Source organism: Lynx rufus, unplaced genomic scaffold (genome assembly GCF_022079265.1).
Source record: "Lynx rufus isolate CCGP_SWC_20201006 ecotype Redwood Valley unplaced genomic scaffold, mLynRuf1.p SCAF_1, whole genome shotgun sequence".
NCBI classification, from domain to species: domain Eukaryota; kingdom Metazoa; phylum Chordata; class Mammalia; order Carnivora; family Felidae; genus Lynx; species Lynx rufus.
The window spans coordinates 189,416,787-189,442,780 of record NW_025814823.1 but is presented as its reverse complement, the minus strand read 5'-3'; the positions used below and the strand labels follow the sequence as shown (position 1 = coordinate 189,442,780).

Sequence of the window (25,994 nt, the reverse complement as noted above, 5' to 3'; positions counted from 1 at the left end):
CACAAACAGTTAAGGGGCTCACCAGACAAAATATGGCTTTAAATTGTATACATCTTCAGGCCAGCGCTTACCACACGAATTCAGACAACTTTTCTGAGTACCGAGAAGCAATGCGTCCACCTTGCTTACATTTTCCAGTTTTTTTATTATTATTAATCATCATTATTATTATTTCTCACCTTGAAAAATCAGCTTTCCTCCCCCTCCCTTCCCTCCCACAACCCCCCTCCCCCACCCGCCCCAACCCATAAAAATCGCACTCTGACAGTCTAGTGAAAACCATTGCAAAATCCATATGGGGGCATGCACAGTTGCAGCATTGTTGTAAATTTCTTGCTCTACTAGAAAAAGTTACATTGTCTTAAGGTAACAAAACAGTTCTTTTGTGCTTTTCCATTTCTTTGTTTTTTTTTTTTTCTTTTTTCTTTTTCTTTTTTCTTAGAATGTTAGTGATGACTGACAGTTCTGGTGCACAGTTACAATGTACAAGTGAAATGAATATGATTTGCATTGTTAAGGCATCCAATCTGCTGGTTTATATTTATGTGAAAGACAGAGGAAATATACAAGCAGACTTAGGAAAGAAAGTATGTTCATTGATTTCTATGAAGTTTCTCCCCCGAAATTCAATGCACAAAATGCGTCACTCCAAAGGGAGAGATTCCATGCATATTAATAGAGTAAAACAGCATTAGGGTTTTTTTTTTTTTGTAAGCTTCCAAAGCAAAGGATACATTTTTTTAATCTACAGAACTAAATGCTACAAGAATAATATGCTACTATTTTTTTTTTGCCATATATTGGAAAAAACTTCTTAACTTACAAATAATACAAAAATAGACAATGGCTTTTGGGTGGAAATAAAAAAAAATTGAAGCATGGTTTAAAACAAAACTAAAAATAACTATAAATGAAATGTTTAAAAATCACATTGAAACAGCTAATACAACTGTAGGTGACCAAACAAATACGCACTTTTCACATAGCAAACGTACACAATAAAATAACCTGGGAGTGGGAGGAAAAGGAAGAAGGGGAAAGCAATGTACAAATTCCAAAGATAAATACATTATTTATATGGATATTTTACAAAATCCCCTTGAAAACAAAAAGCCTTTTAATTAACTTTGCAAGTATGTGCAAGCTAAAGGTAGTGAGCTTTTTTTTTCTTTGCAAAATATGCAGTAAAATCTTTTTGTGATATTGAAAAACTGTCTTAAGACATTAAAATGTATAAATAGAACGACGACTTTGGCAAAAATCACAAAAAATCTACAGTATTTATAACTACATACAAAACACAACAGCAAAGAAAAAATATCAGGCAAACGCATCCTCAGAGCTTTGCTGCGTCTTTGCTATTTATTCTTACTTTTAAGAACACTTCCCAGATAATGAGAGCAAAAATTCCATAGAACAGAGAACTATGTTTTGGAGCTCTCAACCTTCTTCTCCTTTCTCCCAGTTTCCTTTTACTCTGAATTCCAAAGCACTTAACCTGTCCCTCTAATCTATTATGTTACAAACGGTGAGGGTCACCGATAGAGGTGTCATCTCAAATGGGAAATCCGAAATACCTGCCATGTTGCTTTTTGTCAGCTTTTGGAGGATTGGTATGAAGTCAGCATTTAGGATGAGTCAATTTAAACTTGCAAATGGCGGCGTGTGAGTAGGATTTTGGCTTGATGACTGGAGGGCAAAATGTGGAATTCTAATTCTGTGCCTGGACCCTGTTCCGTGCAGTCTCATAGGGGATTCTCACACAGTATGTGTGCCATCAAGCTCTCCAGAGGCCATTGGCTTCAGAAGAAGTTGACATAAGTAAAAGAGAGAATTATATCAGGTTTAAATATGCAGTTTTAACAATCTGTCTAGAGGCACTGGATTTTTGAGTAGAAGGGAAAAATGTGATCACTTACATCACTTTTTAACTTTCCAGGCTGCATTTATTTACACAGTTACTTAAGACAACAATACAAAAGAGATAAATAAGCTTGCACTGCTAAGGGATGGCATGTTAAGTTAGATATTGAAAATGCACTGTCTGAGCTAACTACCATTTGATATGCTTTAAGGCGCAAAAGCCGACCCTTAGTTTTCTAAAAAATCTAACTGGCATTCCTATTCTGTCCCATACAAGCTTTTTTTTTTTTTTTCTTCTTTTCTTTTTTTTTTTTTTACTTTTTTGTAAATATCCCCACTTCATTCTCCCTTTACACAGCTTTAAAAACATCATAAATTAAAACATGGAGTCTTATTTATAGTGTCCCTTGTATACAGCTTTACGGTTTATAAAAGACAAATGATTGCAGAGTTAAGCCTAAAAAAAAAGAAAGAAAATGAAAAAGTGGATTTGCTTTTATCAACACAGAATAAATATATCCCCCAAATACTTGGGAGGTACAACTTTTAACCAACACTGCACTTGCAGAACCCTTCCAATTTCAGTATTTGCAAGGTCGGTGATATTGTTTGTTTAAAAATCTGCAGTTATTGTGATTCCTCTTAAAAAGGCCTGAGTTAAAAGTTCCACTCGGGGACTTGTATCAGATTACTCTCTGTAGCAGAATCCAACCTCTTCATTAATAAAATTCTTCAAGGCAATTCTTTCACATGGGAGGAACGATCATGCCAGATATCGCTGTGGAAAAAGAAGACAAAAGTCAATGGTTTTGCAGCCAAAATTCTCACTGAGGAAAAAAAAAAAAAAGATGGGAAAAAACACCCACACACCACTATGTTGGTTGAATATTAGTCACAAATGTGCTCTCATCTCCCCTGGAATGAGTTTTTGTTATAAAATATATATGTACTTTATTAAAAATGATAAGTCAGCCTGTGTATGTGTCTTTAATGGAACAGAAGATGCTAAACATCCCTCCAAATCTGATTTCAATCTTAAAACATAACTGGAAAGTTGCAGAGTTTGAATATCGCTGGGAAAGTTGCAGCCCCAAACCTTGCAAACTAGTGAGAATTTCCAGTGTGTCCCTCTTTTTGCCCCTCCCTGTGACTTCCGTAATATAAAATAAAAAACTAGTTCATCCCACGGCTCTGTGCTATTTGCGAAGACTGAATACTAGAACAGCAATCTGAATGCCTATATTTCATCCCTCATACCAGGGAGAAGGAAATGCCAGCCACCTCAGGCCTTGTTCTGGGGAATATGAAGCTGGGAGAAAACGTGGAGAAGGAGGGGAAGGCAGGTTTGCATGAACCTGCAGGATGTCTCCTATACTACTGCTGCACTCAAGGTTCTGGAATGGTCTGACCACGTTCTTAGAAAATTATAGCCTAGGAAAGCTGGGGCGAGATCCTGGGGGAAATGAAATCAGTTTGGGGTAATCAAAAAATCTTTGGAAGTGCTCTAAGTTAGAAGCCCGCACACAGTGGTATTTAGAAAAGCACGGAATCCGACAGGCCACTGTTCCACCTCTGGCTTTCCTGCTTTCTGAGTATGTCTCCCAGAGGTAGTTACTTGTTTCCTTGAACCTCTGCTTCCTCAGCTAGAAAATGCAGTTAACGGTATTTGTAAGGGCAGTGATATTTTTAGGGTTGTTGGAGATTTAAATAAAATAACATATGTGTGGTGCTTGGCCCAGTGTCAGCTCCAGTAAAGACCTCATAGAGGTTAGCTGCTATTACTTTTAACCCATCCCTTCTGCTGCCAAACTAGCTGTGTGACCTCATGCTAATTGTTTAACATCTCTGGTCTGTGTTTCTTCTTACATCAAAAAGGCACCACCCCATACAGCATACTTCATATGCAGAGAATGAGGAATGAAGGGATGTCTATAAGAAAGTTAAAACAGTATGGCAACTTTGAAATATTTTGGGGTAAGAGCGATGTGTCCATTAGAAGCAAGAGGCAGCCATCTTTTGCTTCCAAAGATGAGAGAGAAAGTCATTGCTTTCTTTTTGTTGGCAACTCTAAATTTAAATTGATGTCCTTGTCAGTGATGACTGAGTCTAGGAAGTGGCTCTCTTCGTGTCCCAACTCTCATGTCCAAAAGAATGTGCCTTTTTTAAAGCAAACCCCAACTACTACAAATCCTGCTGCAGACACAGGGAGGCTAGGTGAGCCTCTGAGCCCTGCAGTCCCCACACCCCTCTTGTTTCCCCTCCCCCACCCCCAACATTTTAAATTCAATTAAAAAATGTATTTTGCCAAACACTTTTTCCGTTAATTTTTAAACCCATCTGTATTCACAGGGAAATTTAATCCACATGTTTCTGATTCATATACACGTAAATCATCCAAATGTTGTTTTGCAAGAGCCGTTCTGCAGTCCAAAAGCTCCTGGAGTCTTTTCGTAAGCCCTCATAAGCCATTTTTCTTAGAAACAGGAAGTGTCTCTTGCCAAATGCAGGCCAACTTAAACCCCCAAAGATTCGAGATCAGTTGGAAAAGCAGTCCCCCTAAGATTCAAGTGAGCCTTAGATCTGACTGAAACGGGGAGCTCAGATTTTCAACCCAAGCCTTAACTTGAAACTCCAAGATGCTATAGCTCCAAAGGCAAGGGGGCAGGGGCTCTTTGCACTGTGACAGCTCAGCCCGGCTCTGCCTCCCTAAGGATCTTTCATCTAGGCTGGAGGTGAGTTCTGGCACCCTTATTAAAGACAGGTCTTTCTGTGGGAGTTCTAAGCCTCTGGCAAGAGAAGCAAATCTTACTTTTGCCTTCCACCAAAATCTACTTTGTGTGCCTGGCATTAAAGGGCAGTGCCCTATTGGACAGCCAGCCGGGTAGCTCAGGCAGTGTCAATACGATGCAAAGCAAAGCAGACAACTGACAAACTTCCTGCTGATTTGGTCAGTGGGTCTGGCCAACATTTATTAAGTTTATTAATTGGGCCCTGAAAACATCAGGATTTTTTTTTTAATTCTGGATGGCCAGAAGGAAAAAAACAAAAAACAAAAAAAATAAAAAAGATCTAGCAATCTAGGGCCCCATTAAAAGTTATAAAGCAAAGCTAACTGATGTGCTAGTCCATAGCCAACAGTGCTTCTTAATCTGGATGACAGGGGGTGCAGAATCCAATGCCCTGGGAGCCCAGACTGGGAACATAAGTGAGCGATGTGCCCTGGTAGGGATCAAAGCGACTCTGCCAAGGGCATGCCTTCTTTAGAGCGGGCTCCCCCAACGCTGCTGTGCAGAAATGCCTGCTCACAACCACCAGCTTTTCTGAATTCTTTGAAGAGAAGATGGAGATCTGAATGTTTTAAAATACAAAACAGCCCAGTTTATACATGTTAGCGAACAGTTAAAATTAAAAACAAACAGACATATTGGAGGGTATCTAGGGGGAGGCTTTGGCCTGTCCATACCTTCCTACCGTGCCTTTGTTGGCCCTCAGACTTCTCATAGAGCCTAGTAGACACCATGGAATCTCTCTCCAGAAGAAGACCCGTATGTACCTGCACCCAACACTCTGCATAGAACACTGGGGTCACAGCTCCCTACATCTCATCTGTGACTTCCTAAACTCCAGATGCAGAACACTTCTTGATGAATACATTTTAGGACAAGATCGCTGTTTGTAGTCTGTAAGCTGCTATACCTGTGAAGAGACCTTTTTATAAAGTAATCCCACTGCATGACTGCAGGGAAGCTCCTGGGTTTATAGGAGCTGTTTTTCCTGTATCTGTGCTTCAATCCTCAAGATTACTTACGTGGGTGAGAGGGATGGGTGTTTGAGGCTTGGAATGTTCCAGAAAAGCCGTTGGCACACTGACTCGCCCAAGTGGGGACCATGAAGATTTCCACAAAGACACAACACTGTCAGAGAGTAACACATGCCAAACTTCACAGGACATCATCAGACCGAGGTGGCTCTGCCATTTTCCCCGGCGGCAGGGTGATCATGTTCTCTGACAGAAGCTCAGAAAACTATTGGTTTGAAAGGCCATGCATTTTTCATTAGGGTTTTCACATTTTGGTAAGAACAAAGACAAAATGAAAAGTTTTGCAGAGCTGGGAGAGTTTGGAGTGAGGGTGGAATGTGGTCTTCCTCGAACCACCACATGTGTAGGAATTATGAGCTAATCAGGAACAGAATAGGGGGAATATCTTGCACAAATTGAGCATGTACACGGCGCAAAAGACAACTCCACACGATCGCTGTGGGACTGCAAGATATCTAGAATCAGGTAGGGCCAGCCAGCCTAAGCTATAATAAGGTGAGGAAAGAAAAAATTCAGTGCATGGGTACAATTTTTGTGAAATCACTCTGGTCTTTTGTTTTTAATTTTTCACTGCAGAGACTGTCCAGGACATGGTTAGGGTTTAAAATCACTACCCTGGGGGGAGGTCCAATCGCATGGTGACAGCCTCCTTGGGGCTGCCTCTCTCTTGATTAATGAAGTCCTCTGAGGCCTGAAATTGCATAGTAGCCATGCTCTAGGGAGCATAAGCTTTAGGAGAAGGGAGAGGACCTCTCCAGGACAATGACTGGGCACAGTGGGTCACTCGAACCCTTGACCTATGAAAATAGACACACCTGGGGAGTCAGGATCAGTATTCATCAACGACTTTACCTAGATAGGAACGGAGAAGATTTCTCTGCATTTTCTCTTTAAATCCAAAATACAGCCACATTTTCCAAAGTTTTCCATGGGATGTTAATTGGTCTTCACATTTGGAAAAGGGTTCTCTGGGCAAATAAGTTTAAAGAACTAAATAGAAGACTTTTTGTTTGTTTTGTTTTTTGTTTGTTTGTTTGTTTAACTGCAGGGTGTCTCAGAGCTTTTAATAAACTTAGGTACATTGTGTCTCTCCAAGACAGGGATTCAGTAAGCACCACTTTCTAGATTTGTTTGACCATAACACTTACACTTTTTTAATAGTATATCTTCTGAGATTCCAGAAGTGCTGAGATAAGATTTGCTTTATCCTAAAAAAGTTTCTCAGACATATGGTAATTTGTCCAAGGTTTTATCTACCTGGTAAAGAAAGCCAGTTGGAATCGCAGTAGGAACTTTGAATCATAAAATCTTTGTAAAGAATGGAGTTTATGACTTCCTTGCTTAACCTTATCCCCACTTCTTGGCCCCTGTGCCCCGGGATGCCGAGTGGCTTGCTGGTTACTGTACATTACTCTTTAGCTCCAGTTATCTTTAATCCTCTGCTTGACATGATGCCCCCTCCCCATCTCCCTCTGCCTGAGTCCCCCTTGCCCTATCTCCAAGGTCCAGTTCAACGGCACCCTTCTCTGTGAGGCTCTTCTGAATTCCCCCTAATCTTCCCCTCCTCTGAATTTCCACAGGGGGTGCCCAGCCTCTCCCAGACAGACCTGCCTGCTTTACTGTGGCGTTATGTTTCCTTTACCCCAGGGAAAGATTTTAAGGTCAGGATTCTGCAGTCCACATGGACCTCACCCAGTGGGTTGACTTTAGTGTGGCCACATAGCATAGGGGCTCACACAGTAATCAGTCTGCCGGGCTTTTGACCCCAGGCTCTTCCAATTTGCTAGCTGTGTGCCTCTGGATGAGCCATCTTGGCTCTAAGGCTTGGTTTCTGCATCTGTAGAAGGAGGACAAGGAGCAGCCTACATCAAGGATGACTGGGAAGAATACATGATATAATGCAGAAGCCGGGCTGGGAACAAGCCCTCCCATGCCAGCTGCTGTGACCATCGTCATCACCATCATGGGAGACTGCAGTGCATGTTCGTTGGGGAATAAACATACACGCAGTCACTAGAGGAGGCCATGACAGGGCTGCTGAGAAAAAGGCCTTTAAGGAGTTGGCAAAACAAACAAACAACCAGTACAATTAGTAGAGTGGTAGCTGGGGGTACACAGGTCTTTAAAACCCTCAACAGCCTAAACATGTCACCTCTGATCTTGTTTATATGGTCAATTTGCTTGATCAACACTTCTTTCATCACTTGCCCTGTCTTAATGATCACAGTTCTGAACTAGGAGAGCCCACGTGAAATTACTATAACAATGAAAAGGAGAAGAAGGAAGGTCACACTTCAGAGGCTCTCACCACCCCCTTTCTGTAACCCGTCTATGCCCTTTCTCCACAGACCAGCAGAGTTTAGAAAGCTAACAATGAGGTCATTCTCCAGTTACAGGTGTAGGAGCCCACGTCCCAGCGTCCCTTTTGTCAGGGGAGACTCCGAGACCTCAGGCAGGAGCTCCCGGGAAACAGTGGCACAGTGCACCTCAGGCCACAGGCATTGGGTACAGAGGGCCAAGGCGCAATTCCAGTCATGGGGGCCCTGGTGACCGCGGCGGCTGGGAGTGGAGTGGGCAGGAACAGGGACAGGACAGCTTAGAGGAAAATGGTGTCAGTTAATTTGACTTGAATCTCTCTACTCATACCTCCTACCCTGGCATCCCTCAAAGGTAGGGATGTTTGGTACATGACTGTGTTGGGAAAAAAAAAAAAAAACAGCAGAAAGAAACCCCTGGACACATGCTGAATTAGAAGGAAAGGGCAATGTCGTCCACAACAGCAAATCCAGCACAAAGTGTGGCCCTGAATTTCACCTCGAACCCTCCCCACTGTGCAGCCATAAGTGAGAAATGTGACAGAGAGATGGTGATTCAGCCACTTATCATAACAGGGGAGAATGGTCTCTGCACTCTTGGAGCCTGTGAAGACTTGGGTTAGAAATGCCCTGGATAACAAATGAACAAACTCTGTATGAGTCCTTGTTTTGAAGCCATTTCATTGTTACTTAAGAGCACCTGTACATGCACGTGTGCATGTGTGTACGTGCATGCACACATGCATGCGGACACACACACACACACACGCACACACACAGTAGCAGAGAGATGTCCCCTAAATCCAGGACATTCTGCAGTTTGGGCTGAGTCCCTTCCTGCTCCCTGCTTGGTCTACACGGCAAGAAGAGACCTGGCCTTGCCTAAGGGCTACCTGCTTATGTCACCGCTGGCCAGTAATACAGCTACTGACCCTCCAAGAGCTATGGGCCTTTTCTTCTCAAGCACCACCTGTCAGCTCCTGATTACAAACCCCATTCTACCTTATTTTGATATCAAATCTATGTTTAACGAGGGTGGTGATAAGCAACTCAAGAATGGCAGATTTCTGCTTTCCATATATTTTATCCTGATTTAAACTAGAAGTTATACTTAGGCATTACATCCTTAGTTTGCCAGCCGGAGGTGTACTGAGGGTGACAAAGCATTCTTTTTAGCTGAAAAAGAGTCAGATTTGTATGAATGGGTAGCTCCCCTTTGTAGGGGTGGGCACGACGCATTGTGAATAATACTGTCTGAAATGTAGTTCCATTGTCAGATTCTTTTCCTCTGCCCTCGAAGATGGCTTTGCCAATGCATGTTCAAGGGAGGGACACAAGCATGTTTTACTGGGCATGACTTTGGCTGTGCTGGGCAGCTTTGCCAGCAGGTTTCTGAAGAATGTTTAGCAGAGCCTGTATGGAGTCTGAAAGGCAGAGTAATTAGAAAGCTCAGGTTCTGGAGTCACACAGTTTGGGTTCAATTTCGGCTCTATTATTTATAGCCGTGTGACCTTGAGCAAACTGGGCCTGAATTTACCATCTATATAAAGGGAATAGTACTGACTTCATAGTTTCTTTGAAAGAATCAATATAAGATTATATCAATGTAAAGCATCCAGTACCGAGTACATGTATACTCTGTATAAATAACATAAACAATATACATATACATATACATAACATACATACACATAATGTGTGTGTGTGTGTGTGTGTGTGTAAGAAACAGAGCTGAGAAATCCCAGATGGGTATGCCACCCTCCTGACCCCTCTCGACCCCCATGGCTGACCTCCATCAGTGAAGATGGCATGACAACCAATGAAGGAAGGCACTGTGGGGAGCTGTGTGGGGGTTAGGGGTGCAGACTCTGCTGGGGTTTATATTCATCTCCACCATTTACGGGCTGTGCCTTTAGGCAGGTGTTTACTCTCCTTAAACTTCAGTTTTATCATCCGTACAATGGAGATCATAATATCCTCATATTTCACTAGGAAGTTGTTAGGATTAAGTAAGATAAAGCGTGCTCAGTGCTTAGCACAGCGCCTGAAACACGGTTCAGTGCTAAATAAATGGCAGCTGATTATTTTATTGATCTTATTTCCCTGCCAGATGCCTTAGGAATCCTGGATGCATCCTTTTTACCCCCCTCTGAGTAATAAACTGCTTGGGAGACAGAAAGAGGAGATGAATTTTTGAGCCTGAGTTTGAAGCCAGCTTTGGCCACACACTACTGCCAGAAATCAAGCAATTTCATAATTTCCCTAACCTCGAGTTTTCTCATCCATAACATAGGGGCTTTGAATGCCCAACACACACTCCTGCTGTGAGGGATGAATGAGCTTGTGCAGGTCAACAGTACCAGCACATGAGAAAAATGTAAGACACAGTGGACCCATTTTAAAAAGGGTGTTTTTTTTTTCCTCAATGAATAGAGAGGTCACCTCAATTCTTGGTGACTCTTATTTTCCATATTCCGTGATGGGGACAAATATTGAACAATTTTAATATGACCCAGAATACTCTAGTCATATTTTGGGGGTTCTGGTTCCCAATAGTCAGTGTTGGGCCTTTGGTCTATAATGCTCTAACCTCAGGGCTCTGGTCAGGCCATGGCTCACCCACTCCCCGTGATCAGCCCCACATACGTTCACGCTGACACAGTCAACAGGTAGGGAAGGTTGAGTGACCTACTTCAGGAGAATGCCAGTCCCGGGAGAGACCCTGCAGTGGAGAACTTGCTAGAGTCCACAAAAGACTGGTCTGATTATGGCGACCACAGGGAATGAAAGAGGAGAAAAGAGAAATGATGACATTAGTAAGTGGAAACAGTATTCTCAAGCAAATCCCGGGCCTGAGCAGAATTGCTGGAGTTGAAAGAGGACTGCTCAGGCAACTCCAGTAGAGGAGGGATGCGTGGGGCTAGGGGCTAGGGCCCAGGGCCAAGGACAATGAACACAAAGGAACAAAAGAAAGGAGGGCACAGAGAAGCAGGCTGGCCCGAGGCTGATGCCCTTGCACCAGTGACACATCTGCTTCAGGCCCTGGGGGGTCGGGGGAAGGAGGTGAAGTCAGGGCATTCTGTTGGCATGGGTGGGGCTTACCTTGCAGGCTGTTCCCATTGGTGCTGGTGCAGGTGGGAGGCGGGGAGGTCTGGGGTCTGACGACTGGTGCAAAAGCACTCTTCTGTTTCACGGCTGAGACCATGTTGGCTGGTGAGAAGGAGAAGATGCCCGAGGAGCTGCTGCAGTTGGAGGGGAGGCTTGTGGAGGAGGCCATGGTGGGGCTGGATGGCACGACTGAGTGGGGCAATGGGAAAGGAGAAATCAGCCTCTGCTGGCATCTTGAGATGAGGCCCTTCATCCAGCCACCCTGCTCAGGCCACCCTTCCAGCATGACCCTTCCCGAACTCTTGGGATCTTGTCTGATTTCATCACTTAGTACTTGTACCGAGTACTTTCATTGCTGGTGGTCTTTTATGTATTTATTGTGGGCCTACTATGTGCCGAGCAGTGTGCTACGCACTGGGGCATCCCAGGCCAGGAAACAAAAGTGCTCTCATTAGGGATAGAGTAGCACAAAATAATGACAAAAGTGAGCCTGCCAATTCTGCAGAGGCAGGGAAGAGAACCAAAGAAAGCTTCATGGAAGAGGAGTCAAGGGAAGCATTCCAGGTGGGCCTGAACTAAGGTTCTAGCAAAGTGGCTGGGGATATAAGAGGCAGGAGGAGGCCAGCCTGAGACAGCGCGGTCACTAATGGAATGAGAGATGTGAGGAAGAAGGGTAGGTGGAAGGCCATGTGGACAAACAGACTGCCACAAGCAACATTTGTGGATAATGCAAAACTACAAGTCAAAGTTCCAAATTCTTTCCATCCCCCATGGAGCTGTACATGAATGCTTGTGAATTAATAGGCAGTAGGATAGGAGCTTTATGCAAATACTCACAGTCTAGTAGTAGTGGGAATGTGGATTATCGATGATGGGAGATTTTTGGCAATTCAGAGAGGGAGAAAGCCTAGTTGCTTGGAGACATGAGTTTGGTAGATGCACATTCTCTACCAACACGGTCCTTTCAGCCTGGCCATCCATATCTCGCTAGCTGCTAATAGTCTCATGGTTACTTCAGGAGACAGATTTGGTACAGAGTGAGTCCTCTCCACTCAAGACCAGTATTTTCATACACTCACCTTCTATTTCCTCCATCTCCTGGGGACAAGTATGAATCCTGCCCAGTGATTTTCAGGCATTTCATTGAAATTCTAAGTACTTCCTTCTACTGTATTATTTTTCACGTTATGTAATCAACATTACATACTGCTTTATCATTCACAAGAATCTTCATGTCGTTTTCATCTTATGTCACTGCCAAAGCAATCTTAAATTGGGGCCTATTACATCCTTTTTATACCTGAGCAAACCGACCAAGCTGAGTCTCAGAAAATAGTTTAGTGACATGCCCAAGGGCCATAGCTAGAATGCAGGGAAGCCAGGAACCAAAACCAAATTCAGTGTCCTTTCTACTACACCACCCTGCAAAGGAAACAGATAACCAGGGGAAAAGGTCTCCTTCCCATGAGCCCCCCAGAGAGTCTAAAATGCTGGGTAGGTGGCTGGCCTTCCCTTGGCCTCTTGGCTGTGGAAAGTTAGGGAAGCGGGAATCAAATGGGAAATAGGCAACAATTGCCATCAGGGGGAAATGACCCCTTGTAATCAGCCCTCGGCACTACACAATCCAAAGGCAGCGAATGCTTTACGGAGCAGAACACAGAGCCGCCATCCTCAGAGTTTTCACAAACATTTTCTAAACTGTACTTTTTCTTTTAATGAGGCCAGCATTTTTATACATCTCTTAGGATTTGTAAATGTGAAAATACGCTCAATAATAACACCCATTTAAATTGCAAAACTCCTGCACTGGAGGTTTGATTTTTAAATATTCGTAGACTTGAAATCCTGCTGGTTCACTGAGGAAGGCAATTAATCTCGTTGGCAAATGCGATCATTATGTGTATTTAGAGGTGGGGAGTTTGAGGGGGGTGGTTAACAGAGGAAAGGGTGAAATATAGTCAAGCAGCTCCATTTGTTATAACGTTATTAGTTATCAGCCACCACACCAGAAAGTGTGTTCACCAGTGGAATGTCTTATTTTATTTTTTATTCTGTTTGGAATTTTTCAACATGAGTGGTTTATGAATAATTAAATATTATGGAAGCAAAAATTCAAATCAGCTGGGCTTTGTGTTTATTGTTTTATTTGCATTTATGCAGATAAAACCATCCCATCTGAGAGCCTATTTGAGAATTTAATACTATATTTGTGAGCACTGAGGAAATCAATTAATGGAAATTAAACGTTGGAAGTTTCACAGTCCGACAGATGCAATCTCGGGCTGAAGTTGTTGCGTGTCTGCACCGGCTTGGGAAGACAGTAATCCAAGCCCCTAAATTGAATTGCTACCATATAGCAATTAGTTTATTGATTTAATTAAGAATGCCACCTTTTAATTTTCAGGTCATGATTGAAACATTTTCTGATTGAGTAGATGGGAGAACACTGAAATGATAGATCTATGAGAAACAACCTTTCGATGAATCAAAATCCAATGTGAAACTGGTCCCAAACACGGACTCTTGAGTAGGCAGGCATAATGTATGCAGATTATTTGGGGAAATTATAAATGTTCAAAAAGCTGCTGATTCCAAACAGATAAAGTGGAAATATAAAATTTAGCACACACAGAGCATAAAAATTCACCCAGAAAGGAAAAGGCTCTAAGTATTACTCTCAGAAATAACCACTCTCAAAAGCCAAGAATGATCTTTCTTCTTTCAAAGGATTAGAAGGCTCCACATTTCCAATATTAGAGACAGCGTGGTTTTTAGGTTTTTTGTGTTTTTTTTAGCCAAGACTCGTTTTTAAAAAATAATGAATATTCTTTCATTTAACAACACATCTTCTATCATTCCACAAATGTCTAAGAGTTTGGCCTCATTTTACAAAACAGAAGAGTTACACACACTGTCCAAGATAAACTTGGTTATCTATGTAAAAATCGTCAGAGGCAGATAAAGAGACTGTAGAAACACAGCCCAGGACATTTTATAAGTAAAGATGCCAGTTCCCTGAGGTTCTTTAGATACAATCTAAATGTTGCACCAAAACATTCTTTAAGCTCAACTTCTTTAAGACAAGGAAGGACATGGCACCAAAAAATAATTCTTGTACATGTGTGTGTTTTTTTTTCATCTTGCCAAATTATTGGAAAATAAAGTGTTGTTTTTTTTTTTGTTTTTGTTTTTTTTGGTCTGTTGTTATTTGTTTTTAGTACACATCAAGCACAGAGGAGAAAAATTCCAAGCATTTAAAAAAAAAAAAAAAGGAGTCATATTCCTAAAGGGAGAGATTTTAAGTTTTACACTATTGGGACTATGCTGCAGTAGCAGCATAACTTATTATTATGATTCCATCATCATGATTCTTCAGGTTTACTGAACGTGCCTCTTGTGGGCCAGGCATCAGGACAAGCTCATCACATGCACGATTTTATCTCACAACAACTGTACGGGATGGGTGTTAGTTCCTTCCCCGCTTTGCAGATGCGAAAACTGAGGCTTAGAGAGGAGAGAACTTGCCCCTGGCCACCGGTCAGTGACTGGTAGAAGAAGGAGTCAGACCCCTCTGCAACGGGACTTGAAGCTTGGGTCCTGGCGATGACATCACACCACTGCTTCGGGTTGCAGCACAGTTCTGGCCAAGAGGGAGACTTTGGGATGAGGAAGGTGAGCAAGGGAGGGCAGAGACAACGGCGCCTTTCACAGCATCGCCTGGGGCCCCCTTGAGTGGTGGGGGTCCTCAGACTGAGGAGACCTACACAGTGGGCCACACAGCGTGACGCCCAGTTAACCAAGCAACACGCGCAGAAGCGCAGGACACACAAGTCTACTTACTGGCGTAGGGCGAGTTGGCAGCTGAGCCGTTGAGGAAGGTCGGAGAGCCGCCCAGGTTGGACATGGCGGCAGTGCCGTACCCGTTCATGCTCGTGGTGACGGAGTTATAGTTGGTCTGCTGGGGGGTGGTGCTCGGCACGTACCCGTGTGGTGACACGCTGCTTGAGTTGCGGGTGAAACCTGAGGGGTGGGGGCGAAACCGGGATGAGGGTGGCAATCCTGGGAGCCTCGGGAAAGGAAGGGCTCTGTTTCTTGCCCTGCTGCCACATCCCAGAGGGAAGGGCTTGGGTGATTCATGTGTGTGGGTTGGTAGTGCTAGCTCTGTGATTAAAATGGGAAGCGAGCAAAACACACATTTCTTAGGAGATCATAAATACTTAGCAGGGCCGTGAGAAGTGGCAATGCAGGGCCTATAAATTATCATTTTGGAGCAGAAATAAATCCCAATCTAAGAGATGTACCCTGGAGTTAACAGGTTCCTATTCCCTGGGCGAGGATGATGTGCTTTGGCCCCTCAGAACTTTAATTCCAACCCTCTTTGCGATCTGTCATTCATGGTTTATGGTGAAAAGTCAAATGGAGAGATGGCTAAATGCATGCCTCCTTTCTAGCCCCCGAACCAGACTGCCAGCTGTGAGCGCTATAACCCAAATTCTACAGTAATATCTGATACACAGAAACTAGGAATCTCCCCTTTCGGAAAAAGATGTTTTTAAATAAAAATTGTTTTATGCCAAATAAGTGGTCGGGGTGGGGGGTGGGGAGCACTCCGAGGTTGGGAAGGGGCAAGGAAATGGGGAGGGAGAGGAACAGGCTCCTGACCCTGATTGGTGGCCTGTGACGCCTCCGAGACATTCACAGCCAGTTGTCCACTGAAGGAATTCACGCCCATCATTCCCGCGTGGACCGAGGTGTTGGTGAGGGCCGGGAGCTGGCTGTGGTTGCGGGGGACACTGTACAGAGCCTCTGCGATGTCAGCGGCCCTCTTCAGAATAATTTCCTGCAAAGTAAAACAATACTCCATTTAGCTACCCTTAGTCATACTCCCAGGAAAACCATTTTTTCCCAGTGTTTACTATACGACAGGCCTGGTGCTCAGGGCTTCCAGTGCTCTAACTGCATTACCTTCTGCAACCTCTCAGCAAACCTGGGAAGAAGTCTCATCATAATGGGCCCATATCGCAAATGGGGGACTGAGGCTCAGAGAGAGGCCAAGAGCTCACATAAGGACACTAACCTATTAGGGATAGAGCTCGGCTGCATAACCTTGTTTGACTGACTTTGAAAGGCCATTGTCTTAGCCCCATATTACTACCCTTCCATATTACTACCCCGCATGTGACAGCATCATGGTGTCCCCCCGACCCCCACCCGGCAGCCAATAACACACAGGAACTCTGGTGGTACATACACACACACACACACACACACACACACACACACACACAGAGGCTACAACTCCTCTCCCGTACTAAAGCTAAGGGAAGGCTGTAGATAACTATCTGTGTCCCTGAGTATTAGTGGAACTGTGTCTCCTGGACACTGATTCAAGTCACACACAAAAAAAGAGTGAATGATTGCCCAGACGCCTAGTTTCTAGAGCAATTTGACTCATATACATGGAGCTGCTCTGTGAATAGAAGCAGACAATTATAGTCAGGCCTTATCATTCTTTTTAGGAGAGGAAATTAAACCCCCTTTTCCTCCTAAATCTGCTTGAAAACCTGAGAGGAATAAAATAAAACACTGGTAACTCTCTTCCTCAATTATGAAGTACATTCCCATGGAAAATTTGTTTTAAATGGAGTACCTATTCTCGTAAGGAAATGATTCCATTGAAAAGGTAATAAGAGATTTACAAAATAAGAAAGAACGGAATAGCCTTATGTCTCATGTCTGGATGACACGGAACTCATGCAAGTGGTTTTGTGTTTTTCGCCCTTTTTCAACACAATAAGGAATCTTCAACAGTCGTGCTCACCTGGTTGTTGTGTGGCATCCCATACAGCGCTTCCACCAGGTCTGCAGCCCTTTTGAGTATTACTTCCTGTCAAGAGAAAAGTGGATACAGTCGTCTGAGTGAAGGCCACTTGTCCTCATCTCTTCACAGGACCACGTCATAGTCCCCTCTGGCCATACTTTGTCAACACACTGTTTTAAAGGCAGTAGCTTGGGAAACCCCAGAATGCTGTTAAATCACCAATTTATCCCTGTTCACATACACACTTAATTGAGTCAAAAGGTGAGCATCATTGGTACTGCAGGATAAAATACATCACTCAATAGTCTGCCATAGGCACGATAAAGCACTCATATGTTTATTGCTGAATACAATTGCGAGGTCATTTACTAGATTACTACAATCGATGTCATTCAGTGCATGTTATGAATCCCTAAGATGTGTTTATTTAGTACTTAATTGCTTATTCCAGGAACCATGACCTTATCAGACAGGTCATTTTCGAGGGATTTCCAATCAATCTTTGGCTACTAGAAGCATGTAGCATTAAACTTCTTTTGTTTATCTCCCTTGTGTGGTAGAGCCATGACATAAGGGAGTGATGGAGTAAACTCACATTCTGGGGCAATGCACTGTTTGTCAGAGGCTCTTACAGAAGGATTCTCCTGCCCCCGGAAGCTCCCTCTGCACCAATTTTCATGACTGGCACAGTCTGTTTCTTTTACAGCAATTCTTTGCTATTTCAGTATTGTTTGTCATTTTCCCCATTTGCGCATTCATTCTCATCCTAGATATATGCTCTGCTTTTCATTCTAGTTGAAGAAAAATGTTTCCCTCTTTTCATTTAGGTAGGCTTCTATATTTAGCTTGTATGCTTGTTTCTAATAGCACACTCTACAAAAGTGTGTGTGGTGGTAATTTTTTTCATTCAACCAAAAGAAGTCACTCTGTCTTCATTCTGACCTAATTTTCTTCATATTCATTTAAACTGGAGTATGAAGAGGAAAGTTAGGCTTGTAAAATGGAGGCTAATCAGAGAACCAAACATACATGCATGATTATCAGAGGTGATTTGCAAGAAGATATGTTTACTTTTTTTTCCTGTGGGTAAAGTTTCAAGAAGTTAAACTTTAAATATTTCACACAATAGATTTCTTCATGGAGAAGCCGTGCTATTCGATTTTCGTATACTGTAGATGCTGATCAGAAAATAGGGATATAATTACATTCATTTTGCTGTCACCATAGCCTCTTCAAAAATCCTTGAACAACTCTTGAAATGACAAGCTTTTAGATACATATTAACATTTTTCAATTTTAAATTTTCTGTAATATAAGATAAAATAGTTGTCACACTGCAGTAACTACTTATGACATATATAATGTCCTAAATTCAAAAATGAGATAGAGGGGTTTTCACTTCTCAATAAACATTTATTGAGCCTTAAGCTGCTAGACCCCGTTTGTAAAACAGTTCAGTTATTTTTTATATAAGGAATGAAAAGCATTATATAATCAATGAGGTTTGAATCAATACATCAGAAATAACTTATTTTTTTTCCTTAATGCAAGCTACAAGATAATTTACCACTTTTTGTTTGCCGTATTGTCTGACCACACCAGTTAATAATTTACTACAGTATGGGCACACTAAACCCTATCCCCATATCAAATTCGGCCCGTGCTGCTTTCACTAAAACCTCATGGCGCTTAGGAAAGATTAAAACAAAACAGGATCAAGTTAGTTTATTTACTAAGATTTGACTTCTCTGGGTCTATGTTCATTTATTTCTTCAAATAAATATTTATGCCAGTGTTTGGATTTGGCAGAGAAGGTATTTTTCTTTCTTTTCATTTTAGGGAAAAAACAAGATGAGGTACAGTTGGAAACTGCACTTGTGAATTTCAATCTTGGAACACTATCATTGAGGACTCAGACCAGTGCTTATTTTAATTAATTACACAGAACCAGGGAGGAGGGAAGTTCAAAATAAACTCCAAGATCTTTGAAGTTTTTATAAACCTGAAAAAATTTCAGCTACTCGTGTATGCTATACAGTTTACTCTCATATATTTTTGACTATAAAGGTTTTTCAGTGACATAATCCAATTGTTTCTTTTTCTGCTTATTCAATACCCAGAGCTCTCATCACCATTTAATCCTCTGAAAATGAAACATGTGAATCTTGCTTTATGAAGTTACATCCTTCTTCTATCCACGGAGCTGGGTTATGCTTTCCCAGTAGGCACACTGCCATAGGTGGGTCATCAGCCCTGCAGCACTTCAGACCAGCAGTCTTGTAGACAGCGAACCTGGATTTTTTGCCCTGAAAGTGATTTCCTTAAATGATACCTTGCCCATTTTAAAATGTCCTTCACTGCAGTATGGACTTTGGGATTTAAGGGAGAGCCCACATTTGGTTCAGCTCTGCCATTGTGATTCAGCTTCTATTAGTTATTTCTGCAAATGGGAAGGAGAAAGGAAATTTCTGGGTCCTCTATGAGTTAGTGCAATGGACCTGCAAGGTGCTTGGATTTTGGTGACCAGAAAATTGCTCTCACCTCCATGTCATTACGCTCCCAGTGAACTAGCCCCCAAGCGTGTTTGTGTTGGGGATCTAATATATTGCCTTTCAATCAGAGCTGAGAGCCACTGAACACACAGACAGAACATGACGAGCAGGTCAGGAAAGCAATAAAGATTTTACAGAGCTGTCCAAGGTGCTAAATTTACTCAATAATGGGTTTGGCACCATAGTGTTAACCTCTCATTTACTACCAGTTTGAGGGACTAAATTGAAGTAGCTGACTTCATTTACCTTGAAATGTATATTTTATGACATTATGTAAGTAGATTGAAAGGGCACTGCAGTTTTAACAATTTAAAGGCTAAAGCATGTTTAAGATGAAACTTGAATATTTATTGTATATTGCACTTAAAGTATATAGAATGTTAAAATGTATTGATTAAATTTGTAAAAGGCATTATAAAAATGACAGGTAGTATAAAAGATGTATGCCTTTTAAAATCAAATTGATAGTGTATGCTATCTCTTCTGTGGTCACAAGTGTAATTTTTTCGCAGTTTTATATGGTAATTTGAAAAATCTGTAATTTCACATTAGGAAATGATTGAGCCTGGGATGTTAAAGAAAAAAAAAAAAGAAATTTCCCATAAGGGGAAGAACTGGATGTTTCATATAATCTTTTGTCTCGGAAATTGTTCCTAAAGTCTTATTTTTTGTGGCATTAGGAGGAAGTATAGTATAAGGCTCCTTCCATTCTAATATGCAATTTTAATATTTCTGAAAAGAAAGAACACTTGACTAGTACTAATATCTAATTTTTCAAGGCATTTATTTGTCAGGAGAGATTTTCTCTTCTTTTCATAATGTTTAAAACATCTCCCTGCTTGCAGTTTAAAACATGAAGGTAGAGATTAGATTCTCCTAAGATAATTAATCCTATCCTTAGATTTAAAAACATATCCCATTGGGGAATAAAGAAGATAAATACTAGTATCCTAAATATTGAAAAGCCCCAGAGTCTCCTTATAGAGCTAATGCTTGTTCTCCAATCTACATCCTGATTCAGACTATTTTTCTTTTCATGGCCTTGATCTCTTCTCTCTTAAAGAAACAAAAAATGTTTACTCCTTAAAATGAACAACTTTCACTGATCTATTTTCCCTCACAGTTAAAACCTGGCTTCCCCTGTCCTATTATGACCATTGGTTGACGATAACGTGAGTGGGGTCTGCAAAGAAAAAAAGGGATAAGCTATTTAGAGTCTACAGAAACACTGGGGAGACTCAACTCTGAGAAATAGTTCAAGCCTAATTGTTATGGGTTTTTACTTATGTTTTGCAGCCTTTATAATAAAGATGCTGAATGGGCTGCAAAGACAGAAGGAAGATTCATCTTTATTTCCTATGTTGCAACCCCTTCAATTAGCAAATAATTTTTGAGCCTCTTGTTGCTCCAGTAGTCAACAAACTGATACTACTCTCCAGCACTTTTCAAGGCACATTATCTTCCTAGAATTAAGGTACAGGGTTCTATGGGGGTTACAAGAGATTCTCCCCATCATCTGGTCCTACCTTCTATATCCAACCTCCTCTCCCTGCACATCTGAAGAACTGCTCTCTATTCTGGTCTAGCTAGTCCTCCCTAGCCTAGAAGCAAAACATTGGCTCTTTCCCATCTCCAGACCTTCACTCCTTTTGCCTTTCCTTTATCTGGAAGGCTGGCTTCATTCTGTGCCCATTCTTAACACCTTCTCGTCCTCCAAAGCCTGGTAATGAAGGTGGTGGTGGTTTGGTAATAATAAAAATAACTGTTGTTTATTGAAAGTGGAACATTAACTCACCCAGTCTTCACAGAGAGCATCTCAGGGTACTGCCCATACCACCATTTGGCAGGTGAGGAAACTGAGACTCAGAGAGGTCAGCCAACTTTCCCTGAGTCCATATAACTGCCATTGGCTGAGCAGGGATTCACCCTCAGGTGTCAGACATCAGAGCCTGTGCTCTGGGGATTTACACTGTTCTGTCAGAACTGATTCCACCTTCACTGCAGCTTCTAATCTCTCTTATTCTAACTCTGAAAAATAGTGCTGAATATTCCATCCAGCACAGCACAGAAGTAGATGCTGCGGGGTCCTTTTGCTCTGATTTTAACTATGTTAGTCTTCATTATCCACAACTAGACTGTAGGCCCTTTGAGGCCATGAATATCTAATCATCTTCTCCAAGCCCCTAGCACAATGTTCAGCAAAACACAGGCCTTGAGAAAGTCTCGTTGAAAAGTTTATTCTAAGATAGTTACTGGTGTTTAAAAGCACATGCTTAATTTATATGATGAAATGACAAGGGCATACATTTGGCATGGTTTATAAAAGCACAAGACTTAAATTTGGTGTTCTATTTGGCTCCAGACCTCTTAATCCAATATATAAATTCCCCAAGGTCAAGTCTTGATCACTGTGGGGGGTTTTTATGCCACTTTTTTTTTCTTTTATGAATTTGCTCTTTTACTCCTGCTGGCTTGTGCTTACATTTTAATTTTGTGATTAATATAATGAATCATGTTGGGTACAGACATTATCTCAAGTTATAGACTGTTAGCAACATGAGGTTGGTCTTGATATACATCAGCATTTTATTAACTGTTCTCTTACACCCTTAGAAATACTTAGGTATTTGCACAGTCTTAGGAACCAGGCACATCATGTCTGATATGCAGATATGGCTAATTCATCTTTCTTTTGAGTTCATGAAGGTAAAATCTCTAAGGATTATTCCCCTTCCATGTGAATCTTCTCTTCAGTGTCTGCCCTCAGATATGTAGCTAAAAACTCATATTCACTGTCTACATCTAGCCTTCCAGGGTGAAGTGGAAGGTTCTCTAATTGTCCAACATGGTGTCCCTTTATAAATCCAATTCAATGTTTTGAGTAATTCAAACCCAGATGAGCAGGGGATGTGGCCTGAACTTTCTCCTTCACTCAGAGCATATACTTCAACTCATAAAGCCAGAGGAATATCCACTTACCAACACAACATTAATTTCAAATTTTAGAATCAGATTTTGAGATTCTGGGAACCCCCTTTGAAAATTAAGGCCCGGGATACTTCAGAAAATTGTGAGGACAATCTGTGCTTGGCTTTATGCTCTCTCAAGTGGGAAATGTTTTGCAGGATGTAGAAGAAAACAGAAGCTAACCTACAAAGTCAAGCCGAACTTGGGTGATTCCTGAGAAAGAAATACAATACCTTTCTGTCACTGCACATTTCCCTGACACCTATTTATCACCAATCTTCTTTTGCTTTATCAGGGGATTCAAGATGCAATGGGCCCAAATATCGGCAACATAAAATGGAGTGGAATGGCAGAGGCTTCCCCCACCCCAGCTTAGAGGCGATAAGCATCTATCAATACAATCAGCATTAATTTCATTTGCCTTCTCACTGTAGAGTTTACCAATAGGTCCAGATTTTGAACAGTGTACTCAGCTCACGAGCCTCTAAGTTCTAGCTCTTTCCCCATTTCCTTCTGAAAGTCTGGGCGACACTGCTGATTGGAACACCTGAAAACTGAAAAATTGATTGGAAGTTTCTCACAGCCCATTTCCTGCAGAGCTGGATGTACAAAACAATAAATACTAGTTGTATTGAGAGGTAATTTCTGTGGAGGGTAGTTTTAGATCCCAACTTCCTTCGTGTTTATTCAGCCAAATGGAAAATTCCACAATGGTAGACTTTGCATTCTAAAAAATCATATAATGAGGGCAGCGAGGGAAGGAGTAAAACAAACCAAAATAATACTTGAGCCCTGTTTAGTTTCCGATCCTCTGAGACATTCCTCAAATTTTTCATTTTTCTGGTAATATGAACTCAAAATAGAGCTTACCACAGAGCATTAGAAACCTTTTGTGCCACACTTTAAGCACTCTTTACTCAGAAGCCCTATGACTGAGAAGAGTCACTTACATCTAGCATCGATATAATTAAACATGTCTCTGTTGAAAGGGGCATTCTCATTATGGCTAAGGACCACTTTAGAGTAAATTGAAATGGAAAGGAGGAGCATAGATGAGGTGTAGGTAGCAAGTGGTTATTTCTAGGGAGGCATAAAATGCCAAATGTGTAACAATTATATTTTACAACCTTGCATTCTAAAGACTTCATGGTATTTTATTATATAAGAAGCTTCAGCTGAAGCTTACTGAATGTTCTAGCACATGCACATTGCCCATATTCTTTAAAGAAAAATAAATTCAAGCCACAATTAAAATCTGCAGAAATTTCCACAACAAAGGAATTAAATAATCTGAAAGGGTCTACTGCTATTAATACAAGAGGCATCGAAGTCCTTCTAGCCCAGTCTAAAGAAAATGTGGGGGGATTTCTGAACCTTCTCTAATTTTAAAGTTGATTTTATGTTCAGATTAAATGAGAGCACTCTTCCTTCTCAAACATATTATTATGTATCATCATGCCATGTGGCTAGAGGCACAGCAGAAAGCTTTGCCTTTGTTGCAAACATGGTATAGAAGACTTCTGAATCACATGAAATTAAAGTGGGTTGTAAGCTAAGGCAGCTATACCAACGTAAGACATACTAACTTACATGATTGACTTTTACAGTGGAAAGAAAAAGGCTGTTTTCAAGCAGCCGTTATTGCCTCAATGGAAAAAAAAAATCAATGAAAGTGAAATGAACAAGAGATTTTGTCTGAGTTGCAGTTAATACCACTGAAGAGCTATGGATAATAAAAGGTCAACAAATAAATTAGCCAGAGTGTTATGAAATGAATGATTTGGCTTATAATTTTATTGAGTGAAAATTGTTCGCTGCCTATTAGACCAGGTAATTTTTATCTGGTGCCTCAATTACTGTTCCGTAAGCAATAATATAGTTGTAAGAGCTGTTGGTTCGATCGCGTGACCTCTGAGAAGCTGGCTAGGACAGCTGACTACTATGATGGATAACTAAGCTTGGTCTCCACAAGGTGCCAAACCTCCCTTTCCTGCAAGGGGATCTCATAAAAGAAACATTACAGCTTGATTCATTTTACCAAAATGTTCGACTTTTCAAGTGTCAGCAGTTAAGTATAAATTGTGAAACCAGGTATTCCTGAGAAGAGTTATGACAATGGCTTTTCCCCCTCTTTTTGGTCTCCTGGCATTCTCTTCTAAATGGTGTCATGGTAATTGGTGAATGGGAGCCTGGGGTGCTTCCCGCCACAAATACAGTGAAAAATGGTGCCTGCACCCTTGTGAATATGACCTGCTTGGAGGTACAGAGCTGAACTTGGTAACCTCTGGCCGGCTCTTCTTATTCCAATTCATTGTACTGGTTTAAGACCGACGCTCTGGGTTAGGTCCTGCTGAGTGGCCTTGGAAATCGACTTTCTGATCAGGATAAAAGTCTCTGCTTAAAGAGAAGGCTATGGACAGAGGTGCCTTTTTCAGGGGTGGGTTGTAAAGTCAGCACATGAAACAAAAACTGCCTAGAGTCAAAATTACCCTTGAAAATCTTTTAAGTCGCCAAGGCCTGGCCTCTTAGAAACACAAAAGCCGAAAATTAACTACTTCTGTTTCTCTTTGTCTTTGGGTTGTGGCTTCCCTTTCCCCTAGGGCAAAGCAGAATAAATATCTAGTTTGAAAGTCAAAAGGACCACTGAGTAAACAGAGAAATTTACTGTCATACCTATGTATGTGTATGTATGTGTTTGGTGTGAGTGTATACAGATGTGTATATTTATATATTTGGACAAGTACGTATAGTTAAACTTGAGTAAGTGATATATGCATGTTGGAACTATGTTGTACTTTAAGGATATCTAAGGGAGGCAAAAATACAGTTTGCTTTGCTTCTTAAATTGTCCAACATCACTGGTTATTATATGTACCTCTAGACGAATGATAACTGTAAATTCTCAAGGCTTTACAGATGGTCCTGAGTATAACTGCAATTAAAATCCACTGCCTTGAGACTGCTGGGGCTCAGTTCTTATTACTCTGATGCTTAATTGAAGTGTAACTCAAGGCTGAAAATAGTGAGCAAGGTTGAAGACCTACCTCCTAGTGTCTCTTTCTCAGGGCTTCAGTCCAAGAGGAGGATTTTGGACTGTAAGGGGGAAACAGGAGTTAGCCCTTGCTCCTCCTGTGACTTCTCCCTGAACTAATGAGTAATTACATTGATTCCTCTGCCCAGTGGATGTGATACGAAGTAGGATAAACACAGTTACCCTCATCAAGAGCTCAGTGCTAAAAAAGAACTTGCAAGAGGTTCCGTTCCAGAATCCAGCTATTGGAATAACTGACATTACAAGTCCCTATGACAATGACTCTACTGCTAAAGAGAAAAAGAATTATCTCCGGTGTTTCTGTGTGCATGTTTTTCATTCACGTTGCCACTTTTGCTTGGCTTGGCCCTTTGTGAGCTAACCTCAGTCCATACTACCATTGCCCTCTTCCTCTACCGCCCCCCCCCACCCCCATCCCTAGCCAACCTTGAGGATTTTTTTAGCATTGGTTTGCAAAATTGCCTTTTTTCTTCAAATTCCTTTTTCTTAATTCTAG

At 41.6% G+C, this 25,994-nt stretch overlaps 1 protein-coding gene across 3 annotated transcripts in view; it reads right to left on the bottom strand.

Annotated features, from left to right (window-relative positions):
- Positions 1 to 244: 244 nt before the first annotated feature.
- Positions 245 to 25,994, bottom strand: part of EBF1 (EBF transcription factor 1) — a 390,645-nt gene continuing 364,895 nt past the window's right edge. For all 3 annotated transcript variants that reach the window (XM_047091804.1, XM_047091811.1, XM_047091820.1), the window contains exons 12-16: positions 16,928 to 16,993; positions 15,769 to 15,946; positions 14,947 to 15,126; positions 11,101 to 11,295; positions 245 to 2,641 (exon numbers count right to left, since the gene is read on the bottom strand). In XM_047091804.1, coding sequence (XP_046947760.1) covers positions 2,610 to 2,641; positions 11,101 to 11,295; positions 14,947 to 15,126; positions 15,769 to 15,946; positions 16,928 to 16,993 — 651 coding nt within the window. In that variant the 3' untranslated portion in view covers positions 245 to 2,609. The remainder of the gene's footprint in view (positions 2,642 to 11,100; positions 11,296 to 14,946; positions 15,127 to 15,768; positions 15,947 to 16,927; positions 16,994 to 25,994) is intronic.